The sequence below is a fragment of the Scomber scombrus genome, chromosome 11 (assembly GCF_963691925.1).
Source record: "Scomber scombrus chromosome 11, fScoSco1.1, whole genome shotgun sequence".
NCBI lineage: Eukaryota > Metazoa > Chordata > Actinopteri > Scombriformes > Scombridae > Scomber > Scomber scombrus.
In genome coordinates this window covers 17,636,638-17,661,500 of record NC_084980.1, presented here as the reverse complement: position 1 = coordinate 17,661,500, position 24,863 = coordinate 17,636,638, and the positions used below count along the sequence as shown (strand labels likewise).

Below are 24,863 nucleotides of genomic sequence, written 5' to 3'. Positions count from 1 at the left end.
AAATCCTAACACTAAAGCATGCATCTGGACATATAACATATACAGTATGTTACAGCTGGACAAAATATAGTTCATGTGATCATAACAAGTACTCTTAGTATCTATAGTCTACATTCACTGATATAAATATTAGAAACACCTCATGTTAACAACACCTAAAATAACAGTTTCCAAAATGGTTATGAATATCAATCAGGACCTCTCAATTTCAACAAAAACATGAGATTATTGCAGGGCTATTAGACTGCAGTCTTTTTTAGCTAGGTGAACCTAAAGGCCTTTTTTAGCTGATTCAGTTTCAGGGTTGTGGTGTTGTGCATGCTACCACACTGTATAGTCATACTTGAATAGAGCAGAGTCATTGTTAATGTTGTCGGTAACATCATCGTCAAAGAGTGAAAAATAAACTGGCAACTGAGTGTACTTTGCTGGAAAATGTACACACATTAGAAACATATTATTAGAAAACTTTTCTTAAAGTTGAAAACGTATTCATTCTCGCACAATCATTATTTTCATTGTTATATTATCAAATATGTTATATCATTAACTTTTTTTAAATGCAGTGTACAACAACCTTGGAACACCTTGATGAAAGTTTTAATGTCCAGTCCTGTGTTAGAAGTGATTATTAAACCTAAGTGTCACTTTGGTGGTTGTAGTCTATTATGTAATAATAGTTTATAAAGTTGAATCAAACATTATGATTTTTATAGTTTTTATTTTTTGCAGGACTGTTAATTCTACTGAATCAATTTAATTTACCTGGTTATTACTTGCAGAAAAGAAGTACACAAATATGTTGATTAAAGGCCCCTTCACCTGGTGTAAGGTGCACTTACACAGATGTTTTTCACTTATTTTGCCCTATTGCGTGTGTGCACACAGTGCATGATTGACATCTCCGTGACTCTCCTTTGGCAACACTTAAAGTGGCACACCTTTATGATTCTTACTGGTACATTCAATGTGTTGACCTCACGTAATAGACCCTTTTCACAGCAGACATTTTGACTTGTCAAAGCAGGAAAAGCACAGGTGGAATGAACATGAGTGACGGCTGCATTCCATTTATGAGAGCTGGTTGCAGTGCTCTGGTATTGTGCATGTTCACTCACTGATATGACTTACTGGGACAGTTAATCGAACAGAGCTATCGTCGTAATGTTATTTTTTACGCCTGCTTTAACAAATTAAAATATTTGCCATGAAAAGGTTCCATTGCCAGCCCAGCTTCAACCTGAGTAGAGGTGTAATCAGATAGAATAATCGTAAACACCTGTGTGAATGTGCAGACTCTTCGAGCTGAAGTAATCATATCACAATGTAAAAGTAGTCTTACAAGTGAAAGTAATCATCAGTATTGTGGTTTTAAGTAAAAGTATAAAAGTATCATCATCAAAATGAGTATCAGTGATGTAGTGTCAAAAGCTGAAGTACTCATGTTGGCTGAATGCCCTTTTTTTAGAGGTTTATATTATTATTAAATACAGTATATTATATTTTTGCATTATTATGCACAATTATCACGTTTTATAATTATCTAGCTCCATGATTTCTCTGTATGCTGCCGGGTTGTTGATTCAGGAACATCACATCATATTTTATGGATTTTAAGTAAAATCTGGAAATTAATCACAAACAGTAATTGTCAAATACGTGTGGAGATAAAGTATTACTGTAATTAGCATCAAATGGAAATACTCAGGTTAAAAAACTACCTAAGTATAGGGATGGGCGATATGAACAAAATCAAATATGATATTTTTGACCAAATACCTTGATATCAATATTTTGATAACATTTCAGGGATGACTATTGGTGCTTTCATAAAATATTTACACAATGAGATAATACTGATAATTAATCATCAGTATTGTGTATATGATGACAAAGGCCCTGTTTATACCTGGCAAAATCTAAGATGATATCTGATCCCAGCAGTAAGCAGGATCATTGTGGGTTTGGCAGGAAAAGGTGAGAATCCCAGCAAGAGGACAAGTTGTCTTCATGACTGCACAGTGAACTGAAATGCATGAAAAGTACCAAAGTAAACATGAAATGGCATATGATTTCACTTTCCTCTAGGCAAGGCAAGGCACGTTTATGTGTACAGCACATTTCAACAACAAGGTGATTCAAAATGCTTTACATAAAACATAAAAGGCATCAAGACAGAATGTAAAAACAACACAAGGCACTATAAAAAAAACATTTGAATACGACTAAGAAGCATTTGTCAAAAGCCTCTGGTTTCTATTTCTCATCACAATATGCCACAAACTGTTTGAGGAGAAGTGGCCCCTGAGTAGATTGTTGTCAGGTTTGTTTCGTCATGTTCTGCATAACTGCAGAGTACAGCAGCCTGGAAATAATGCCGAATCAGCTGTGTGAGAGAGTTTCAGACGAACACAGTGTACAGACTCATGAGAGGTCCCTGCAGGGAACAAGGCTAAAAGAAATGGAAACTTTTACAAATGATGTCATGAACTGGATTTGCAATCATATCTATGCAGCCACTACAGACATTCCTGTCTGTCTTACTGTGTGTGACCCACTCTCACAGAACAGCCAAAACAAGCTTGTCTCAGACCCATTGTGGTTTTACAGTAAGTACCACCGGGGAGCTATAAATGACTTTCCGTTCTTTTCATGTGGCACAGATTTTGAAACTGTTGTTTATTTTCCGGGAATGTGTACAGTATCACAAAATGACTTTCTTACTCTTTTTTCTGCTTTTCTCATCACCAATCTGCCCACACAGCTTTCCAACTCGACTGTCCTCCATGTGTCATTAAAAGTGACTGAATTTTAGTAAGATAAAATTGGGTAATAAAGATTAAATCCCTGCCCTTTATTATGATGATATTCAGGATGAGTAACGACATGTTGTATAACATATCTTAATAGATAAATCCAGGTGTATTTGCTGTGGATGATAACATATCTTCCCATGGACAAGATGATGGCTATAAATATGTAACATAATGTAAACAGTTTTATTACTATAGATGTTGAATGAAACATTTTACAATTTGGTAAATATGCTTAATTGGTTTCTTTAACAAGAGTTATTGGATGAGAGGATAAATACCACTGTCATACCTCTGTGTTAAATTACTGGTTCAACATTTTGGCAAATGCTCTTATTTGCTTTCTTGCCTAGACTCAAAAAAGAAGGTTGATGTTCAATGTTTGCTTGTTCAGTGCAAAGCTGAAGCCAGGAGGCAATTAGCTTAATTTAGCATAAAGACGGGATGTTGCAGGGGAAAGCTAGCCAACGCTCTCTCTGGCAACCTCATGGTGATGACAAGACTGGAAGGAAGTCACTGCACTTGGCCGCTGTTTGCCAAGATATAGTCACACTGTCTAAATCTTGTTGAACCAATTTGTTTTACATCTCTGTATTTGTGCACAAGACATCTTGAGAGTTTCAAAGGTGTATTTTTAAAAAACTTTGTACAGATCCAGATAAGTTGTTTCCCATTGTTGCGTTATTTCTACTTAGCTAAGCTAATAGCCTCCCGTCTCGACCTCAATATGGGAATAGCGTGTCATTTTAGGAATTATACTTATTTGCTGTTGTGTGAAGAGTTAGATGAAAAAATTGATGAGGGTGATAAATATCTTCTCATCTAACTCTCACATGCTGATCTGTGGGGCTAAGACATTTGTGTTTTAAGGAACAGAAAGGTCTGGTTGATCACAGCAATGTGAAAAAGGTCAGTTTAAAATGTCCTTTCCTATATGGTGAAACTGTAATCCTTTCCAAGTCTTCCAGCTGCCGGCTATACTGTTGTCCAAATCTCTACTTACCTAACATGGTTCTGCAAATTCTTTATATTACAACTTTGGAGGGAAAAGTTTCCACTGCAAACCACAACAGTCAGCAATTTCCAGGCGTCGATGAATGCACCAAGCTCACGCTTGTTCGCTCTTCATCTGCCTGAGCTGGCACCGATTCAAAATTGCCCTTTGTAACCTTAGTTAGATAAGAGAGGAGGTTGTGCCAGTCTGGCTCGCTCAGTCTCTTGTTCTCACAGGTTATAATGAAAGGAAAGGAATTTTTCCCCTGATAATTTTCATTGTTCTTTGATGTGGATAGAGGAGGATGCTTTTTATCCTGGCAGCCATTTCAAAGAAACCGGCAATGTTCATCCTGAGTGGAATGTTGCTTCAGGCATTGCTCAAGTTTTCTTTTTCTTCTCCTCTTTTTGGTGTGTTTCTCATTTTGGATGCTCTCTTTCAGGCTGAACAAAGGAATCCAAGGGTTCAAACATTCCAGGAAGCTCTCGTACCCTTTTTGAAATATTGAATTCAAACAAACTCTAATCCATCCGCAACCCTGATAGATGACTGACATGGATTTCACCTGTGACTTTTAACACTAGCACGGTTAGAATGTAGAAAGCACATATACTAATCACAGACAATGTGCAACAGTCTAAACACACATTTCTGACTTCATCCAAGATATAAATCCAGTTGGTCATAGAAATATGTAGCTTTTCTTCAATATTTATGTCAGAACTTGTGGTGCACCGATGTTAAATCCTTTATGGGGCTGTGCTCACATGCATGGTTTTGATGATGAAATATTTCAGGTATCAGGTATAATGTGCCTGTCTTTCTCTTCTACGTAACCACAGGCCATGTTACCAGTAGTCCCCCCCCCCCCCCTATTTATTTAACCAGTTAAATGTAATTGGGATTTTGTCCAAGACAGAAATGGCTAAAAAGGCTATATACATACAATGTTATATATAATACAAGCAACATAATAACACAACTTTCACACACATCACAAGAGAGCATATATATAATCCAGTTAAGATGCAAATGTATGTGTTTTAAAACTATCCAAACAGACTAAAAGCAATGGTGGAATTTAAAGGAACAAAGCAATGTATGTAGAAGCAAACAATGTAATGCATGAATAATATACTGTTAGTTTGCAATACAAAACATGCAATAAGACATTGCCCATGTCAGTATTTTGTTAGGAATAACTTGTTTCAGAAAGTGGTTTTCTTCATGGTAGCTGAGTTATTTCTATAAAACAGATTTAAAAATGAAACTTGCATTGTTAAACTAAAAAAAAGCCTTGGAAGAATGGGAGTTGGACAGGGTGGTTCTTGGCTTGCTCAGTGAGAGGAGAGGAGGGGGAAAGTTCTTATGGGCTGATGGGAGGTTGCGTGGTGAGGCATTCCTCTCATAGTTTCAGGACACCTCTTCAGCCCGCACATACGTCAGATCTGCTAGGAGGGTATAAAAGGAGATGGGGGACTCTAAAAGAGGGAGAACAAGCACTCGACATTTCAGCAAGTTTATCTTGCTGCCGTGACTTGTTGTTTCATAGAAAGAAGATTATTTTACTGAAGAGAGACTGCCTCCACTTCTGAAGATGTATGAAGTCTTTGCATTCGTGATCCTCTGCGTTTCACTGGTGAGGAAATCATCACTTTTCACTGAAGAGTTGTCTCTTTAGCTGTTGTAAGATGACCACTTCTGGAAGCAAACTTTTGATTAGAAATGTTTGATTTTGTGTCTGATTTCAGGTGTCAGCATCATGCCCTAAAGACTGTCGGTGCCGCCCTGAATTGCCCAGATGTGCAGCAGGAATCAGTCTCATGCTCGATGACTGCGGATGCTGTAAAGTTTGTGCACGGCAGCTCTTTGAAGACTGCAGCAAGACAGAGCCATGTGACCGCACAAAGGGACTGGAGTGCAACTTTGGAGGTGGATATGGTTCTGCAAGGGGAATCTGTCGAGGTACGGTGACTTCTCTTCTGCTCTGTTCTTTTTTTCCGAATAAATTACTCACTTTGCCCCATTTGCACTTTTCATTTAAAACCCCACTTCTTTCCCCTTTCTCTAAAACAGCTAAATCTGATGGAAGAACGTGCGAGTACAACAACAAGATTTATCAGAATGGGGAAACCTTCCAACCAAATTGCAAGCACCAGTGCACTTGCTTGGACGGTGCTGTTGGGTGTGTGTCCCTGTGCCCACATGAACTCCCGCTGCCCAACATGGGCTGTGCCAAGCCAAGGCTTGTCAAAGTACCGGGGCGATGCTGTGAACAACTCGTTTGCCCAGAAGAAGGAAAGACGGAGAGTTCTGTGGTGAAGAAACACAGCAAAAAGCACCACAAAGACAGACCATCTGAAGATGACCTCACCATGGAGAATGAGCTGGCCCCTTTTTGGAGAGGAGAAACCAAGTCTTTACCTGGTGAGCAGTTTTACTGGTAATCCTTTTTGTCAAAGTGGGCCTTTGGAAATGTATGAAGATTTTTTCACACTGTTAATTAATTATTGTCTCTACTTTTTTACTAAACTCACTCTTTTTTCTCTCAAAAGCTTTCAGGAGTCTCCCAGTGGGCCGCATGTTGGCCAGAGGAGTCAAGTGTGTGTCTCATACCACAGCTTGGTCTCCCTGCTCCAAATCCTGCGGTACTGGAGTGTCCACGAGGGAGACCAACAGCAACAGCCAATGCAAACTAGTGAAAGAGACTCGAATCTGTGAAATCCGACCGTGCAACCAAATAATGAAGGTACACCCCAAACGATTTATATCCTGGCTTGATTTGTAAAGATAGATTTTCGTCACATTTTTGTTTGTACTCCTAGCAACTTACTGTGGCATGAATTGCATTTCAAGGACTTTCAGGTTACATTTACCACATGCTTTTATCTCTTTTCTCAAACAGAATGGTAAGAAATGTAACCACATAGAGAAAGCAAGCCATCCAGTTAGACTGTCCCACGCAGGCTGCCGTAGCCTGAAAAAGTTCCAGCCCAGGTACTGCGGGTCCTGTTCAGACGGGCAGTGCTGCAGGCCTCACCACACCCAGACGTTACCTGTCCTCTTCCGATGCAAAAATGGAGAGACCCTCAGCAGGATGGTGATGATGATCCAGTCCTGCAAGTGTAACCTCGACTGCCCCGGCAGCAATGAAAAGCCACCCGCTCTCTACAGACTTTTCAATGATATCCACAAACTGAAAATGTAAAGTAAAGGCAAAGTTTTAAGGGAAAAAGAAGAAACTTTAAGTGAATTTTGAACTGTGAGGTCGCAGACATCTGTAGGATGAATTTAATGAACTATATTGTTCACGATTTTGCTTCATAAAATTGGAGCCTTTTGTTTTTGCTTCTTTGAGAAGCCAATATTTTACATTGTGAGAATTCTTATTTTTCTAGTTAAACTAAAATGTGTTTTTATATGTAAATACTTTATATATTTAATAATATCTTGATAATACATGTCACATGGCAACATGGAGATGACATAAAAATACACATGGCAGCTAATAAATACAATACACCATTACATTTATTCTTTTTTATTTATAAGAAATGATGTGTTTTTATATTTAATCATGTGACATTGTACATTAACTTTAATTTTCTCTACTCTTGCTTACTTATGTAAAATGTTGAAATATGACTGAAGGCTGGAAACATGCTGCACTGTATGTAAATAGGCTGGTTAACTGCCACAGTGTCAATTTCATGTTTTAATTTTTCACTAATAAATATATAAAACAATGCAGATGTCTAATAGTTTGATTTTTAGGAAGATAGCAAAAGTTTTAAAGGTTGGGGCTTGCAATAATCGGAGAAAAATAAGTAGTCTTCAGGGTCTGTTGTGACTGTTTTCAGTTGGAAATGAACCATACTGTCTCTTCTGCATCTGGCTGACCCACTTCTGAGAGGACCTACATGACAGTGAGTAGTTCGGGGAATGACTGTAATGTAAACCACAGAGTGTTTTTCCTGCTGTTGGACAGAAATGGGCACAAGCTGCATAATTTGGTTTTGCTTAAAAAATCAGTTATAGACTTACAAAGATAATCTAAACTGTCCACAGAGATAGTTTATTCCATCAGTGAAAACATTACAATCCTGAATCTAAATTAAAATCAGCATGATGGATTGCAGATTGGTGTTTTGTTGCTAATTTGAATTAGAAGCAGACTTCGTGTGAATACAAATATGCAGGGTTTCACTTTCCTTCGAACAAAGTAAACACATCGATTGGCCTACAGTATGTGACCTAGAAAATGTTTTCAGTGAACACTCTTTTTGTTTTTGATAATTGGACAAAAAAGGACAAATGGGTCATCCAACTCATTTGAGCCTAATGAGCTCATAAACTCAGGGTGTGTCCACGGTGGTGCTGAATTGTGACCCTAACTAAACTGCCAAGTCAGATGCAAGCTTATTTTCCAGCAAACAGCTGAAAAAAAAGCAAATTCCCAAAGTGTGATCAACAGAATTACGTAAATGGGCAAGACCAAGAGAGTGAGAACAAGAGCAAGGGAAAAACAGAGGTACTGACGCACACAGAGATGAAATGGTTCCATCCCCAGACGGAGAGTACAATAGAGCTTTGTCTTTGAGAACCCGAGCACTGCTCACTCGGGGGAATATGTCCGCAGCAAGAACACATCAGAGTCTGGTCTGGACGCTTGGTAGTTTATTACCATAGATACAGTAGGAGAGAACAAGTCAAGCAACAGCAGCAGAACAAGATCCAAGTACAGTCAAAGACAAACATGGTTTCTCAGTTTTAAGGTCATTCTAAACTTCTTCAACATATTAAAGCATCTTTTCGTACCACAGCACCTTTATTTTTATGTGCACCTAAGCCTTGGAAATATAGAAACTTTCATTTCAAAAGCGTGAGAATGAATCAGCAACAAGACATTAAGTGGTCTGGATGTATCCCAGTGTTGCATGTATCTTGGTAATTATGTTTGTAGCCCTAAAGGTTTCACAACTGATTTTTAGCACCATTTATCTCAGTCCAGCTGAGTTAGAACAAAAACATACTCAGTGTACATCACACACCGATACTGTGATCATTATCAAAACACAAGCTTGTTTTCATTAGCAGCAGGGAAACAGTATAATGAACATTTCTGTATTAGAGATAAAACTTCCCATATTTACAGAAGGTCTTAAGTGGAACACAATGGAAAACAAGGTTTATTGTACCACATGTTCACTTGACTGGAACAGATGCACAAACATCATGTTACAAGCAAGTTTCAAGCACCATTTGCATTGGTTAATTATTGCTTTGATAATCAGGTGTGTGCATGGCTAGAAAATATGGATATAAAGCTAAAATGTGACAAGAAACAAGTTTAATCTACAGCCAGTTGCACAAAGATAGATGAGGTCTTTCAAAATCATTTAAAACCGGACTTACTAAAGATACCACACTTTATCTGTCACATTGAACTCATCTAGGGTCTTAGGTAAAACTGACTGACACAACAAACTGTGGTTAAAATAAAGACATTTCAGAAGAGAATGGCTGACAAAACAGTTCCACCTAGTGGCACATCAATTTTCACCAGCTCAAGACTGCTGTTTGATAGAAGATTATTCAGTAATGCTTAGAGACACATTGATGTAAATAAATCCTACAATAATAAGTACAACTAAAGATGTTAAATTAATGTTTAAAAAGTAAAAGTGTGTCATTAAAGAAATGCTGATTCTGTACTGTATCACTGTTATGAGTTAACTCATAACTCAATACAACTTACTGTAGTTGAGGTTAGCCTGTTTTAGCTTAGAGAGTTTGTGGCTGCTTTTGGTGACTTGATATAAGATGGTCTTCCTCATTATGCAGCAGTCTGTCTTCAGACTAGTCCAACTCAAGAACCTAAGACCAGCTTAGATTACTCTTGAACTTCATTTATGCAACTGGCTCCTTGTCTCTCTTGGGACCATGAGCTTAAAGCAGCATGTGTCACAACTACAGTTCCCTGATATCTTTTCTCGCCACGCAAAAAAAGTGTCACCAGTTGCCAGCCATATATGACAAATGTAGAAGTAGATATCCAAAGATAGTTCAAATCTATCAAAAGTAAACTTTCACTTCCTCTAAAAGTGATATAAATTATTGCCTCCAATCTTGATTTTTTTAAATAGTGATAAATAATGATAAAAACAAACAAACAAAAATAAAAGGCAAACAGATTTCACCTCAGTCATTTTAGAAAATAAGAAGATCCCAAATTCGATGTTGGCAGTCCCTCATCAAACATGGTCGTGTAAGAATTTTTGAGGAAATCAACATAGTTCTGAATACTTTGCTTGTGGCTCTCTGACTGGTCCAGACTGAGCTGCAGGTCTTTTAGACGCACCTCGAACTGTTTTTCTGCCTGCAGATGGAGAGACACACACACACACACACACACACACACACACACACACACACACACACACACACACACACACACACACACACACACACACACACACACACACACACACACACACACACACACACACACACACACACACACACACACACACACACACACACACACACAGAGAGAGATTTAGCTCTGCACATACTATCTTGGTTTGCGTCATGGACAAACTGAGTGCAAACTGACCATGTCGGTAAATCTATGTAACATTCATCTGGTTTATCTGCTCTGGAGTAGCACAACACTCACAGTCTGCTTGCTCTGGCGAAGAAGTCTCAACTCATTATCCCTTCTGCTTTTTTCTGCTTCAAGCTCCAGGATTTTGGTCTGAAGGATTTGTTCTCTGGAAACAGCTTGGTCTTTTACCTTACTGACCTGGAGATGTGGAGAAAAATGGAAATTACCTGACAAAGTGAACCATGTAACTTCCTGTTTTTCTGGAAAGATGTGCAGTATCAAAGACTGGATGTTTATAACAGAAAGCACAGGACACATACAGTTAAAAAAAAATCAGGAAGTGGATTTGTAGGATCTATTATGTTGTGTTGCATCAATCATTGACAGAGAGTGGTGGAACAGATGTCAATTTATATGAATATGTCACAAATGAGTACTTTAAAGTTCAAACCTGTGGAGGTACACAGGTTTGAACTTTGAATGGAGTGTCATACAATGCTAAAACTGGACCTGCATTGTTCCAGTTTTAGCATTCAAGTTACCTGGTCAATAGTTACCTGGTCAATAAATGAATACATTTATAGCAACCTGGTAGACAGTTGCACACTAAAGGGTTGACATCAAGTAAAAGCACTATATTATAGGGCTGAGCGATATGGATAAAATCATATATCACAATATTTTTTACCAAATAACTCGATATCGATATTGCAACAATATTGTATGGATGACTATTGGTGCCTTCACAAAATATTTGCACAATGAGATTTTTGATAAATAATCATCAGTAATTTGGATATAATGACAAAGTGGGTAGGACAGCTAGAACAGTCTTGTAAGTTCAGAAAATTACATCATTTTGCTGCAATGCAGCCTTTAAAACCAGGAAAAGACGACACTTCTGCCGTATCACGATATCCAACTTCTAAGATGATATGTAGTCTCATATCACGATATCGATATAAAATCGATATATTGCCCAGCCCTACTACATTGTCATATTTCTTGTTAGGAGTGACAACATGTGTAAAGTCAAAGAATTTAGCTTCATCAACAACAACTGTACCTGTTGTTTGACGTCTGATAAAGCTGCTTCCAGCTGCCGGCTGAGGGCCTGGCACTCGGACGACCGTTTATCCAGCTGCCGGTTACTGTAGCTGAAAGCTTCCTCCTGAGCCGCAAGCTTCCGTATGAGCTCCAGGTTCTCCTGATGCAGCTGGTCCATCTTCCTACCAACACAAACACACACACACACACAAGTGAGACTTAAACAATTTCTATATTTGAATCTGTACAAAGGAGACAAACATTTGACATGTAGTTAAAAAACACAAGTGTGCGCCTTACTTTTGAAGGGAATTCACTTTCTCTTGCAGCTGTACATTGGCCTCATGAATGGACTCTTTCATGTCCACAGATGATCTCAGCATTTTTGTCTGACTCTCCATCTGTACATGTAACATTTAAAATTCAGATATGCTGTTTTGAACACCTGCACTGGGAACATGTGAATGGAACAGATAGGAGGGTTTCACATCACATGCAAAACTGGATCACATAACAGCCCATTTAACACCATTTGCCTCAACCTAGCACACACAAAATAGGCTGTTTTCAAGATACCAATTCGACAATTTTGAATTGGTGAAAGCACATGTAGGTGACTCACACAGCACAAAATACTCACAAATGGTTACAGATGGTTGCTACCTAAGTATGTTCACTGCAATCAGAGAAATTTCACCACAACATCAAGACCAACTCAAGGAAGGATCAAGTACAAGACACGTCCACTGACAAATGGGGTTGTAGTACCGCCTAGTGGTCAGATGTAGAGAAATGACTGCATTTTACATCCTCTGACCGCCAAGGCTTGTGTTGCACACCTTAACCTGCAGTTGCCTAATGGACTCTGACTTCTCTGAGCACTTCCTCTCCGAGCGTTGCAGATTCTCCTGGCACTCAAAGAGACTCTGCTCAGCTGCAATCAGTAACTCAGGGAAAGCCGTCAGTTCCTCCACACGCCCCTGCAGCTCCTGCCTCACCTGAGCTCCAGAGGATGGCAGAAGGAGTGGGGTGTTGGTACAGACAAAACATTAGCCTAAAGACCCATGAAATCTGAATGCAAAAATATGCGTATAAAATATGGCAAGAATCATCCTTTGGCCGAGCTTTGCACATTGTTAGTTGAAGTGTTGCCCAATGAGGAAGATTAGTTGTTTGCTAAAACAAATGCAGGTCCCTGTGTAAAGGTTTCTTGCTGTTAAGCAACAGAACATCTGGCCAGAAGCAGGTGAAACAGTGCTGCGTATTAGAAAAAGAACGGAATTGCTGTTAGAATTTGTTATTAAAAATGAGCAAAATAAAGAAAATTGCCACCTAAAATAAAAAAATAGTGTTAAATAGTCAGTAAGCTTGGTGCACATTAATAGAGCTTCCATGAAAAATAAATGTAAAAAAAAAAACTGTAATATGAAGAGTTGAGGTTACCTTTTCAACTTCTGTAACTCTTCCATCTCGTGTGTTCTCCGTCTCTTGTAAAATATTTGCATATCTTATCCTCATTTTGTCTATCTCAGCTTGAAACTCTGCAACCTAGAAAAAAATACAGATACATTATAATCATATTTGATGTACTCTTGCCTAGAATTGAATACTATGAAGTACTACAGCTGCTGAATCATAATAATCAAACACCCAACACATCACGTTTTACCATATTCTAACTGGAAGAAGTACATAAACACAACTGGATGAAATAAAAACTAAAAACAGGAAAACTGTGTTAGAAAAGTACAAAAAGTACAAATTTATGTCCTCAATAGGATTAGCAGTTTCCTTACAATACAATACAGTTGATGTCTGATTCTTTCTTTGTCATAATAATTTCAATTACTCAAAAGACAGAACCTATAGAGCCCATAATATTACCACTATTATATTGTCCTATCTAGAGGGTATGGAGCTCAGTCAAAGTTGTAAAGAAAAAAACAGGTTTCAAAAAACAAAAAGGTAGAGAGTTCTTTAAAAAACAACAACAATAAAATGAATGAGCAAATGTCAACCTGGTATTGGCTCTGTTCAGCTTGGTGTTTCCTCTCCTGAGACACAATCTTTTCTTCGACCAGGGAGGCTTCACAATCAGCAAGCTGCTGCTCCAGCTGATCAACAGATGTCTGCAATCACACAAAGATGAAAATCATTTCTGGTGATAGAAATAAAAATCAGAGAGTTAAATGGTTCTTTCCTCTTTCTTAAATGTTAGTGTAAAGTGGATCCAACAAAAATATTCTTAATGTAGAATACAATTGGCTTCAAACTCCAACTAAACGGTTGAATGGTTGGCAACTTGTACCTTGAGTTTTGCATTATTGACGCTCAAGTCTCCATTTTCAGCGGCGAGTTTTTCAACCCGTTGCATCACAATTTCATTAGCTGAAGAGAGCTCATCCTTCTCCTGCTGGAGCTTCGCTGACAAGTCTGCAATTTGACTTCAGTGGACATTTAAATTACAGGAGTTAAAATTGGTGACTGCCCCATGCGTGTATCAATTTCCACTGTGCCAGAAGGTGTGTGCGTAGCAGAAATGACCAACCTTTTCAATACCTCTATTTGAGTGACATATTTTTCTTTCTCATCTGTCATCTGCTCCTTTTGCCGCCTCCTGGAGTCTCTTTCTAAACGGGCATCAGCTAGCTCAGAATCCTGAGCACCAATCAAGGAAAAGAATTGAAAGTCAGACTGTGATACTCAACTATATGGTTGCAACAGAAAATGAGATACCATTTTAAAACCAAAATAGCTATTTTGACTTCATACCTTTTCCTTCAGTTGCATGTAGCATTTCTCAATAGCAGCTTCAAATCTCTCAGCTCTTAGTTTCTGAGCTCGGGTGGCTTTCTTGAGAGAATCTTTGTCCTGTGCTGTCTTCTCAGTCAGAGATGTGATGGACCCTTTAAGATCGTCAATCTCCATCTTTTGTTCGGTCAGGGTTCTCTCAAGAGTCTGAAAAACCCCACAGGTACATGGTATATCATTACATGTTCCTATAGGAGCAGCTCATCTAGAGAAAAATTGGCTGATAAATGTCTCAGGGATTTATACCCGCAGCTGTACAGTCAGACGATTGTTTTCAGCTTCTTTATTGCGTAGCTGCCCCTGCAGGTGAGCGCGGATCGCCTCCACAGACTTAGTCATGTGAACTGCACTCTTGATGTTCTCCTGTGATGATCAACATAGACAGATACTTTCAAATGCACTGATTTTGTACGTTTACTAGATCATCCTCATCAACACATCCTCTACACTTACCTGCTCTTCTCTCCGCAGATCTAGGAGTTCCTCAACTCTTCTTTCTGTCTTATTCCAGTCATTCTTTAAATGCTTAAGACAAATGAGAGCATTCAATATGTAAAATTAGCATTTCTTTATACTTATATTTTATACAACAGATGCCTTTATGATGAATATTTCAGTTTTTATATAAATTTAGTACAAAATGTGGCTGTGATTTGTGCTTACTTGCTTAGTTTTTAACAACTGACTTGTCTGAAGAACTATTTAAAGGAATTAACCTCACATGAGCAGATTAACACCTTGCACAGAATAAATCTTCTACCAGGATGGTGCCTTGATTGGCTGACTATAAATATCTCACTTTTACCTAACTGTATTATTATAACACTACACAACACTCACCTCATTTTCATTTTCAGCCTGTTTGATCCTCTCCATCAAGGTGTCAATCTGTTTGTCTGTATCAATGCGATCAGCCTAAATGAAAAGTTTTTTTAAATAAGTTCAAGTAAAAGGCCATCTTTTCACAGATTTCAACAAAGGATTTAAGACAGAGTATCAATATGTTGATGTATAATTTAAGATGTAAATGTAACCAACCTCTACATCTTGGAGCTGTTTCAGTTTCTGTCTTACTGACTTATTTATTCGTTTGAAATCCTCTAACTTCTCCAGCAAAAGTCCTCTCTGCCTTGTAATTCGGCGCTTATCCCCTGTAGATTGTCTTGAATCCTTTAATAACAAGAAACAGACACCAAAGTGGGACCTTGGGGTCATAAACATCAAAACATACCGTATGTCTTAGAACATGCTGATACAATACATAGGAAGAAATTGTTAACAAACATACGGCAAACTCATCCTCCATGGCATCTTTAAAAGATACGAGTTGTATGGCTGCAGAGTTAGCAGCTGCTTCAGCATCCGCAAATATTTTCAGGAGAGGGCTCTTTCTTTCTGCATAATCTCCAAGACTAAATAAAAACATGACAACGAGAAGAAAATAATTGAATCAGTTGCACTTCGAAGCCCTGTAGCTGCTGATGGGGGAATCTTTATTATTTTGTTTATGCTTCATAATAGGACCCTACCAACTAATATCAGCCTCTGGGGTTCTTGTGAGGAGACTACTGCGAGTCCTGCTCCTTCTCCCCGGCTCCAGAGAGCTCTCTAGATCTCCACAACTCAGAGAAACATCCTCCCTGGTAGAGCTGTAACCAAGGGGGAGACTTTGTAGTTCATCCTCTGGAGACATACTTCTCATTGCTGGCAAAACAACATACAGTACAAGTTAGTGTTAACATATAGAGGAGGGACGGATCCACACTAAAATGACCTTTAAAATGAGCCTATGTTCACAGCCTAGCATAGCTTGGACATTATCCTGAAGGACTACAGCTTGGGTCAAGCAAGCTAACTAAGCTTTACGTTACTCCTTAGCAACAGACTGTCGATAGGACTGCTAAGTGAGTTGTTTAAGGTAAGCAAGTATTCTTTGAATTCCACTAAGCAAAACCACAGACATCTACAATATGTTTATTACTGTCTGATAAACACATCCAAAACAATGCCACTAAAAATATAAATATTACTTACGCCTTCGCCTCGTTTCGGTTGCAAACACTCCAAACTGAAGTGCCCCCTCTGCAGAGGTCGAAGATGATTTGCTAGTCTTGAGGTAACGTAATGACGCAGGGTTATTTTCTCACGTTTGATTCGTTGTCTGGTGGTAAAGTGGGCGGGACTAGATTTGATTAAAATTGCGAACAACCAATGAAAAGAGGAATTTAGAGTCGTTTGTTGAAACCATAGAAACGAAGAGGACGTTTACTATTGCGGTACAACCATCCAGTTATGAGAATTGATGCACATTTTGAGCATTTAATTGCGCGACTGTCTCCAACATTCAGCATAGCATAAATCAGATAGATAACCAACTGTTATTTAAGCTGACTTGCTTTCATGGTATAGCACCGCCCGCCAGTATTTTGTCAGTTGAGGTTAGCTATAGCCAGCTAATACTCGACCTCCGTTAACTGGACATGTTCAAAGTTAAAATACTATTGATTGGTCCTACTGAGGTGAGTAAACACAGACCTCTTACTGCAGCATGTCTTGTATTTATTTCACAATGTTGATAAATTACGCCTGTACCATACTTTTAATACTGTGTTAAGAAGTAATTGTTAGCTATTAGCTGTTTACAAACGTGTTTTTCGGTTTCAAAAGGGACAAATCATGTGTTAGACACAGCAAACGTGTGTGCTTGCACCAAAGTAATCAAGTGCCCTTGCTCTATATTTCTGTGTATGTTTTTTGTGCTTTTAAATACTTACAGGATTTCCATGTACTTCTATTCAACTGCATTCAAGAAGAAAATTTACTTTATGTACTGATATGAGAATAGCTGGAATACCTACAAGTAAACTCAAAACCTACATGTTCAGCCTGGCTTTTGTATAATGTTTATAGTCTTTTTAGACTATTTTTTATTCTATTTGTTTTACATTTTTGTTCTACTTGATTTTTATATTTTATTATCATTGTTATTATTATGATGATGATGATTATTATTATCTTTCTATAAGTTTTGTCTTCTTATCAATTGTATTCTTGTCTTTTTAATTTCTTTTTTTAACCTAGTTGTTGTCTAGCTTTTATTAAACTTTATCTCTTAAATCTAATTTTACTTTTCGTATGCCTTTTTAATCTATTTTAACCTATTTTTTTACTCTAAAAAACTTTTTTTCATTTATTCTTTCCAATTTTTATTTACATATTTATTTTATTTTTCTTTATCTTTTTTTTCTTTAAAAGAAATCTAAACATTTTAATCATCTGCATCCATTCTTTCTTTATGTTGTCACCTGTTCTGTCTTATTATCAGCTTGTCAATCAACTGTAAAGAATTTGAAGTACACTAGCCTTTATGAAAGGTGCTATATAAATAAAGTTTGATTGATTGATTTTTACCCAACTACATTTATATGACAGCTAGTGGTTACTACTTACACCTAATTAGCTTATAAAATGCATTGTTACCCGTCAGTTATAAGGCCGTGTCCAGTTAGATCATTAAAATGCTTGCAAGCTAATACAGCATTAATATAATATTACTGAAAGATGTCTTTCTTCCTGCATAATGAGTACTTTTACTTTTGATACTTGAATTATATTTTTTTGATAATACTTCAAAACTTAAGTAACATATTTAACTCACACTTTACTTACTTATAATGGAGGTTTTTTTAATTTACGTTGTGGTTTTACTACTTTTATTAAGTAAAGGATGTTTGGCAGTCTGACAGTAAGTAGCACTAAACATTGTAACTATTGACATTTTAATTTGTTGCAGCAGATTCATTTGGATATCAGAAAGTAAAAAGCACTGAAGCATGGGCCTTTTCTGAGTGTGTATTTGTTGATGCACAAACTCTATACTTATCTGTCCGTCTTTCAGGCTGGGAAAACAGTTCTTGCCAATTTTCTCGCAGACACAACTGCGGAATATGTGGGAGGCGAATACAGACCTACTCAAGGAGTCAGGTATCAACTTTACTGCTTTTCACCTGCTACAGACATCTTACCCAACTCGTTAAAGCCCTCAGACAATAGGAAATAACATTATCTTAGAGAAAGTCTGCAGTTTAAATTTACTATAAAAGCTGTTCTCCTATTTCAAGGATACTGGAATTTGAATCAAAATTTGAGGGCGGCGGTGACAACAAGGCATGTGAGCTTGAACTTTGGGACTGTACAGGGGATTTCAAGTAAGTTAAATATCACCAACACATTTTGAAGAAATATTCAATTTCTTTCCATCATTCATGTTTTATTTATAGTATGCCCTAATCCAGAAAAAGTATACTGTCTTCATACAGATTTGAATCATGCTGGCCTGCACTCATGAAGGACTCCAGTGGTGTGGTGATCATTTTTAATCCGGATGTTCCAAAACACCTTACAGAAATAGAGACCTGGCATACAATGTTCATCTCTTCCCAGGGTTTGCAGGACAGCCAGTGTCTGCTGATGGCTCACCATAAGCCCAGCTGTGTAGTAGAAGGACGGCTGCCTTTAGGTAATCCCCTTGCAAGTCACAAAGGTGTTGTATGAACTATGCTTATTATTTCCAAGCTAAAGTTCGTTCTTCTCTATGCAGCCCCGCCTTTGAGCAGACTTCCACTTATTCACTCCAACCTGGAGGAGGAGCCGGAGGATGTGAGGAAAGCTTTCCGCAGATACTTGGGAAAAGTTTTAAATGTACTTTCGGAAAGTCGAGAGCGAGAGGAGATGTCTATTATTACATAGAAAATATGCAGCTTCATGAGGTTTGTTGGCAACTGCAAACGCTCTTCAAGTGAAATGAATGGACACTTCTCATTTGTAAGTTATTAATTATTCAGCTTTGTTGTCAGTCAGCTGAGCATGATATCTTTCAAAAACTCAATGTAGAAGATATTTCCCCACATTTACCTGTTTTTCTTCATATTGGTTTCTTACGTTTTGTGAATCTTTTGATGACCAAAATTGCCTACACATTGTAAATATATTCTCAAGAGACAAAATATACTTTTCAAACTATAGACATCTGTTTATTTGGAAGATTTGCTGCAAGTTGTTGAGAATGTGGCAATTAGAAGTGCAAGAGGGGAAAAAAAGAAGAGCAGTCTCAAATTTAGACATTGTATCCAACAATGCCTCCTTTGCCAATGCACTCTCCAATGAAGAACCACATCAGCACCTCAGTGGTCACAAGTCCATTTCTTATGGCATCCTAAAAAAAGAAATTAAACCAACATTAGTTCCTAGGATTTGAGAAAGTGTTACAACAGTTCCACATTTCAATGAGGCTTAACAATAGATACAGAGTCAAAATGAGCCCCTTTCCATGCATATACAATTACCAGCTGCAGAACACAAACTGACTTATGTCATCATGCAAACTAGATCATTTTCATGCACTTTTTGTGTCATCGTGGTGTTTTTCCACTAATTCTCCCCTGATCTAACTGAGTTGGTTTGTGATGGTAGTTTATTTATGTTAGCCACACAGTTTGTTGTCTTATTCAATTATTCAGTCATTCCCATCTGTAGAAGTAGAACTGGGCCAACCATGCATTGGATCGGCCAAGCAAAACTTATGCAGGTGTAGTTTCTGCAGAGTTAAGCCAATCAATAGTCCATTCATGTAATAATGATTATTAAATACAGGGTTCAGACATTTATCAATGATTGATCATTCAGACTTTTATAGACTCACTTTTACTGTGGTTTGTCCCAGACGCCCGGACCGGTAGTTCTTCATGAGATTTGATGCGGCCTCAATGGCTTTGGGGATCTCAGAAGGGGACGGAGGGACGAGCTCCACCCGAGCATAGTGCCAGAAGGTTGCTAGTCGGGGTTTGGAGTATGTGACAGCAGCTGCATGAAATAAAACACAAACTGTCTTAGGTACAGGGTATCTGCAGGTCTTGAAAAATCTTAAAAAACATTGATTAAAAAAGGACTTAGAAGGTATTTCAAAGTCTTGAATTTAATTCACAAAGGTCTTAAATCTTTTTCTAGCCTGCCTTAAGTAGTGATGTTAATCATAAATATTTTTTAAAGTAATTTTAAAGGATGCACAGATCTGACTTTTTCAATCTCAGTACTGATACCTGGGCTTGAGGTATCAGCTGATGCAGAGGACAGATCTGATACTGATATTTAAGATGCTGTATGCCTCACTGTGAGGAAGACTGGATCTTTTTTTTAATGTGTAAGACAAAATCAGTTGCTTGCCTCCCTTTTTTTTTTTTTTAACCTTTATTTAACCAGGAAGTCACATTGAGATTACAACTTCTTTTGCAAGGGAGACCTGGCCAAGACATAGTCAGTTAGCAGCACCACATACAACAGGACAACAACAGAAAAACAATAATATAAAGTGCAAGAAATGTAAAGTGCGAAATACAACTCATTACAAAGGCAGCAATACATAGGCACATCTCAATTGTTCAATTAAAACTGCAACTAGAAGTGAGAGCGTCTCGTATCCTACAGTCTATGTATCCTACGTTTAAAATCATTTAAAGGGACGCAATTATTTGTCATGTTTTACAATGAATTAATAGATAATATATCCATCTATTTTATCCAATGTTTTCTGTTGCTTAACCACATCCAGATCATGATTAATGAGTAATTACATGAAAGTAAGATAAGATGTCTTTATTAGTGCCACCATGGGGACATTTACATTATTGCATTAACAAAGTGGACAGTAAAAAAGAAGAGAAGAGAGTGTCAATAAAAACAGTAACAGTAACAAATAAGAACAAAAGCAATGAAAACAATAGTAGTAAAAAATAGAATAAAATAATCTTGGTGAATGACAATTACAAAAATGTGAAATAAATTAATAAGTTGGACATTTATTTCACATTGGTAAATAATTTTAGCCCTCATCATGCCCAATAGTTTTATTCATATCTTTCACACTATGACCGAGAAACAGATATTAAACTGTGTTTTAAGTGATATAAAAATGTATTTCAAAAGTCTTAATTTAAGTCATTGAAGCTTGCAGTAGTTAAGAAGCAGACAAGCTAAAACGTACTGAACTATGTCGTCTAAAGGAAATATATCACAACTTTGTGAGCAGAAGCTGTTGCAGAGGTTGAGAAGTGAGATAAAAGTTAACGTACAAAGGTCACTGCAGCTGTGCAAATGCTAACAAGCCGCAGAGTAACAAGTAATAAAGTGGTTAAAGTAGTAAAAGCAGTAGTGGTTTTCTCCACTAACGTCACCTCAGTTAATACTTGCTTTAAAAAAAAAAAGGGATAATAATCTTACCACCGATTAAAGAGGGCACTTTGGCAATAACTTTCTGTGCTGCCTGCGCCATTATTAAGCGTAACTAGCAGGACACCGAAGAAGGAGAAATTACAACGCGCAATGTGGTGAGGATTTTCCGGGTTGATATTTTCGAAATAAAATATGTTATGAAAAAATGCAAGGAAGCGCTTACATATTTTCAAAATAAAAGGACAAGAAAAAAAGGTTAAAAAAGATATAAAATGAGGTACAAATGTATTGTTTTTCTCAGTGGCGGATTTAGCAATTTGGGGGCCCAAGGCGAATTTAGCTAGGGGGCCCTTCACAACGGATTCACAACAATACTTATCACCCTGTGTTTGTGTAAGTGACAGGGCAGCTACCACTGAGAGCACTGGGGTAAGGTCCTCTGTAATTTGTGACTCAGCAATCCCAGAGTTTTCCCCCCAGTTTTTAATATTTAAGGGGGTATGTCCTAGATATTTAATACTACTCAGCCTGTGTACACAGTATAATGGCTTGTGCCTGTGGAGTGAGCTTTTAAAAGTTGGAAAAAATGACCCAAATGATGTCAATTTTAAAAGAGGTGTGCATTTATAAGGTCTAATGAGAGATGCTGTGGAGATACCTTATGGAAAATGTAGGTTTCTACTGATTTCAGAGTTTTATGCATACTAGGGATTAAAAGTCAGGATAAATCAGCAATATTAAATCCCTTAAAATGTGACAACATTTAGACCAACAAAGGACAAATGAGCAAAGAAGTAGTTTCCCACCAGATTCTGGCGAGAAGGCTTTGAAACTGTGTTTAGACAACTAATTCCACATTTGAAGTATTTTAAAGTATGTTATGGGGACTTGATTTCAGTATTTCAATAACACTAGCTATGGCCCTGGTAAGTAGATTAGTGGCACCAGTGAACCGATCATATGACAAGTACGTGATCATCTCAGCCTTAATTTATGTGTAACAGTTGCACGTACTTGGGTCTGTAAAAGCACAAAGAAATACCTTGCATCCACTTTCTGTCCCTCAAAGCTTATGTCAGAAACAGCCAGCCTGTGAAACAGCTGTTCTCAGTTTGCCATCAGATCTCCTGGTCTTTGGTCTTAAAACATGTCCATTTTGCATACTTAAAGAGATGCACACCCAAGAATAAAAGCCAAAGTAATTAAGTAAAGCAAACATGGACATGTGTTTAGGTGGATGAGGGGGGATATAAATTCTAATCTGTGTAATGGCATATAATTATTGTTTGTACGGGTCCTCTCTTCACTAAGTCACAACGTTGACAGTCACTGAAAACGTTGGGCCACAACATCGGATCATCTCCGATGATGACAACACTTTCGTGGTGGTCAACAGAATCAGGACTGCTACTCACCACCTCCTCATTGTTGACATCTCTTCTGTCAGAGCTCGAGCATGACGCGGTTACTATGGTTACCTCCTCCCCTTCTGAATTAGCCGGCGCCTCCTGCTGCTCCTCGACAACCGGCGGTGTTGTCGAAACATTAAAAAATGTTGTCAACTTCGGGAGTGCGTCATTTTTTTATTTCGCCTCCTCCCGCTTCCTTCTTTTGGTGGCATCACTTGGGTAGTTTCGCTTCATTTTCCAACTGTTGATATCAATTTCACCGCTCACGTAACGTCTTCCAAACTTCCCTCCACTTCCGTCACATAAGTTTGGAACTCTCGCGATCATGGCCTGGATGGAATAGTCCATTATAACACGAAATGGGAGGGGGTGTAGACGGATACTTTATATCTTTGTATTTTAGTTTGTTGTCTTTGTTTCCGATTTAAACATACACATTTACATTTACATTTAAAAACGCAATGGCTGGGGATCACTGAGGGCCCCGATTCCGAGCTGAATGGAGAGTGGGCAGCTGGTCTGGGGGCCCCTGCAGTTCGGGGAAGTTGGTGGGGCCCCAGGCAGTTGCCTACCTTGCCTCTATTGTAAAACCGCGTCTGGTTTTTCTGTTGTGTAAATGTACCTGAATGACAAAATGGATCATCCCATCATTGTTTCATATTTAAAGAGACAAAAGTCTGACAAACTGAGTCAGTGGTTTATATGATCCTGACTTTAAACAATGAAGACCCTTTAGTGATCGTTGTCCGCTATTGGAAAAGCCAGATAAAACCAGAGTTTGCAGAATGGTAATTTTTTTGAATATATTTTTTAATTATTTAATATTTTTTAATATTTTACTTGTATTATTTATTTTACTTTTACTTTTAGTTTACTGTTTTTTAGTGTACTTGTAGAAAATTCTACCTGCCCAGATTTATTTGTTTTTTTGTATTCTGTTTGTTCTGTCACTTATTTTTGATTGATTTACTGCAATAATTGACCTTGCATTGGTCTTTCATTATATTTCCTATAGATTGAAACATTTGATTAGAACACTTTAATTACAGAAAAAGATACTGGCATATTTGGTTTTTGAATTTGTCAGTATGCTTTTCCTTGATGTAAATAAATGAAATTGATCACATATAAAGACGTGTTTGAACTATTTATTTACACATAATCATTAATTACAGAGAATATAAACAATCTAAATTTACACTGTGACACTCAAGGGATTTTAAGCAGATGTAATTTGATACGATTGCCATCTAATGGTAAGAATGGAGTGTGTGTTATGTGTGAAAGATAAGATAAGATAATCCTTTATTAGACCACAGTAGGTAAATTTACAAAAGTTAGAGAAACTGTGACTGACCTAAGTACATGTAGTCTAAAGTATGGTGCAAATGTATGAGTGTAGTTTGTGTGTATTACATGGCTGACTAAATCATTACTCATCCTTCTCTGAGTCACCCTGCAGCCCACATCGAACAAATTGGAACAATTTACGATAAAAACTGGAGGTAATGCCTGCATTCCTCTGTGAAACATCCGACTAATGGTGCCAGTGTGATTTTCTGTTCAAAAGATATTCCTAATTTACATAATACCTGCAAGGATATCTTCCACATGTGAACAGACACTGTGATTTAAGCCCTTTAACCTCACAGGAACAAGAATGTATCAGTGTATACTTAAACTGGTCAACAGTATGCAGATACTAAGTGTTATGAAGCAATTTGAGAAGTTCTATAAAAATCCCAAACACCATATTTTATAAATCTCTGTAAAGTACAAGGCCAAAACAGGATGAATGAAATCACCATCTGTGGTCTAGAAGTGTCATGTGGTGCAATTAGGGATTCTTCCAGGGATGAATCACTAGAGGGTGCTCTCTAATAGCTTACATTTCCAAAATGAGTTGGAGAGAGAACAACGTAAATGGGCAGAGGAGCAGGTTTACTCAACATTTA

At 37.7% G+C, this 24,863-nt stretch overlaps 4 protein-coding genes across 4 annotated transcripts; 2 read left to right on the top strand and 2 right to left on the bottom strand.

Moving 5' to 3' along the window:
• Nucleotides 1–5,404: 5,404 nt before the first annotated feature.
• Nucleotides 5,405–7,015, top strand: LOC133990030 (CCN family member 1-like). Its single transcript, XM_062428210.1, has 5 exons — nt 5,405–5,446; nt 5,559–5,772; nt 5,884–6,234; nt 6,363–6,556; nt 6,713–7,015. Exons 1-5 carry the CDS (start codon nt 5,405–5,407, stop codon nt 7,013–7,015), a joined length of 1,104 nt encoding a protein of 367 aa, XP_062284194.1.
• Nucleotides 7,016–9,133: 2,118 nt separating this feature from the next.
• LOC133990865 (outer dense fiber protein 2-like) lies at nt 9,134–15,965 on the bottom strand. Its single transcript, XM_062429277.1, has 16 exons — nt 15,802–15,965; nt 15,561–15,684; nt 15,311–15,442; nt 15,113–15,187; nt 14,726–14,797; nt 14,519–14,635; nt 14,234–14,419; nt 14,010–14,119; nt 13,770–13,905; nt 13,480–13,590; nt 12,905–13,009; nt 12,301–12,459; nt 11,762–11,862; nt 11,481–11,643; nt 10,487–10,612; nt 9,134–10,186 (listed from the first exon to the last, which is right to left on the bottom strand). The coding sequence occupies exons 1-16, from the start codon at nt 15,963–15,965 to the stop codon at nt 10,013–10,015; spliced, it is 2,055 nt and encodes a 684-aa protein (XP_062285261.1). The 3' UTR covers nt 9,134–10,012.
• A 589-nt stretch (nt 15,966–16,554) lies between these two features.
• Nucleotides 16,555–19,139, top strand: ift22 (intraflagellar transport 22 homolog (Chlamydomonas)). Its single transcript, XM_062429505.1, has 4 exons — nt 16,555–16,791; nt 18,171–18,256; nt 18,394–18,480; nt 18,592–19,139. The coding sequence occupies exons 1-4, from the start codon at nt 16,753–16,755 to the stop codon at nt 18,824–18,826; spliced, it is 447 nt and encodes a 148-aa protein (XP_062285489.1). The 5' UTR covers nt 16,555–16,752; the 3' UTR covers nt 18,827–19,139.
• A 141-nt stretch (nt 19,140–19,280) lies between these two features.
• LOC133991055 (ATP synthase subunit g, mitochondrial-like) lies at nt 19,281–21,649 on the bottom strand. Its single transcript, XM_062429506.1, has 3 exons — nt 21,548–21,649; nt 19,974–20,134; nt 19,281–19,487 (listed from the first exon to the last, which is right to left on the bottom strand). Exons 1-3 carry the CDS (start codon nt 21,597–21,599, stop codon nt 19,389–19,391), a joined length of 312 nt encoding a protein of 103 aa, XP_062285490.1. The 5' UTR covers nt 21,600–21,649; the 3' UTR covers nt 19,281–19,388.
• Nucleotides 21,650–24,863: the final 3,214 nt, after the last annotated feature.

What these genes read in the sequence shown, in the direction of transcription:
- LOC133990030 (XM_062428210.1), top strand. Translation starts at nt 5,405, where the DNA reads ATGTATGAAGTCTTTGCATTCGTGATCCTCTGCGTTTCACTG. An exon ending in AGAAACCAAGTCTTTACCTG is followed by an intron (nt 6,235 to 6,362) that starts GTGAGCAGTTTT and finishes TTCTCTCAAAAG; the next exon opens with CTTTCAGGAGTCTCCCAGTG. An exon ending in CGTGCAACCAAATAATGAAG is followed by an intron (nt 6,557 to 6,712) that starts GTACACCCCAAA and finishes TTTCTCAAACAG; the next exon opens with AATGGTAAGAAATGTAACCA.
- LOC133990865 (XM_062429277.1), bottom strand. Translation starts at nt 15,965, where the DNA reads ATGTCTCCAGAGGATGAACTACAAAGTCTCCCCCTTGGTTACAGCTCT. An exon ending in AGGCTGAAAATGAAAATGAG is followed by an intron (nt 14,798 to 15,112) that starts GTGAGTGTTGTG and finishes ATTTGTCTTAAG; the next exon opens with CATTTAAAGAATGACTGGAA. An exon ending in TATCAGACGTCAAACAACAG is followed by an intron (nt 10,613 to 11,480) that starts GTACAGTTGTTG and finishes CCACATCTCCAG; the next exon opens with GTCAGTAAGGTAAAAGACCA.
- ift22 (XM_062429505.1), top strand. Translation starts at nt 16,753, where the DNA reads ATGTTCAAAGTTAAAATACTATTGATTGGTCCTACTGAG. An exon ending in TATTGATTGGTCCTACTGAG is followed by an intron (nt 16,792 to 18,170) that starts GTGAGTAAACAC and finishes TCCGTCTTTCAG; the next exon opens with GCTGGGAAAACAGTTCTTGC. An exon ending in AGACCTACTCAAGGAGTCAG is followed by an intron (nt 18,257 to 18,393) that starts GTATCAACTTTA and finishes TCCTATTTCAAG; the next exon opens with GATACTGGAATTTGAATCAA.
- LOC133991055 (XM_062429506.1), bottom strand. Translation starts at nt 21,599, where the DNA reads ATGGCGCAGGCAGCACAGAAAGTTATTGCCAAAGTGCCCTCTTTAATC. An exon ending in AGTGCCCTCTTTAATCGGTG is followed by an intron (nt 20,135 to 21,547) that starts GTAAGATTATTA and finishes TATTTCATGCAG; the next exon opens with CTGCTGTCACATACTCCAAA. An exon ending in TGGGACAAACCACAGTAAAA is followed by an intron (nt 19,488 to 19,973) that starts GTGAGTCTATAA and finishes TTCTTTTTTTAG; the next exon opens with GATGCCATAAGAAATGGACT.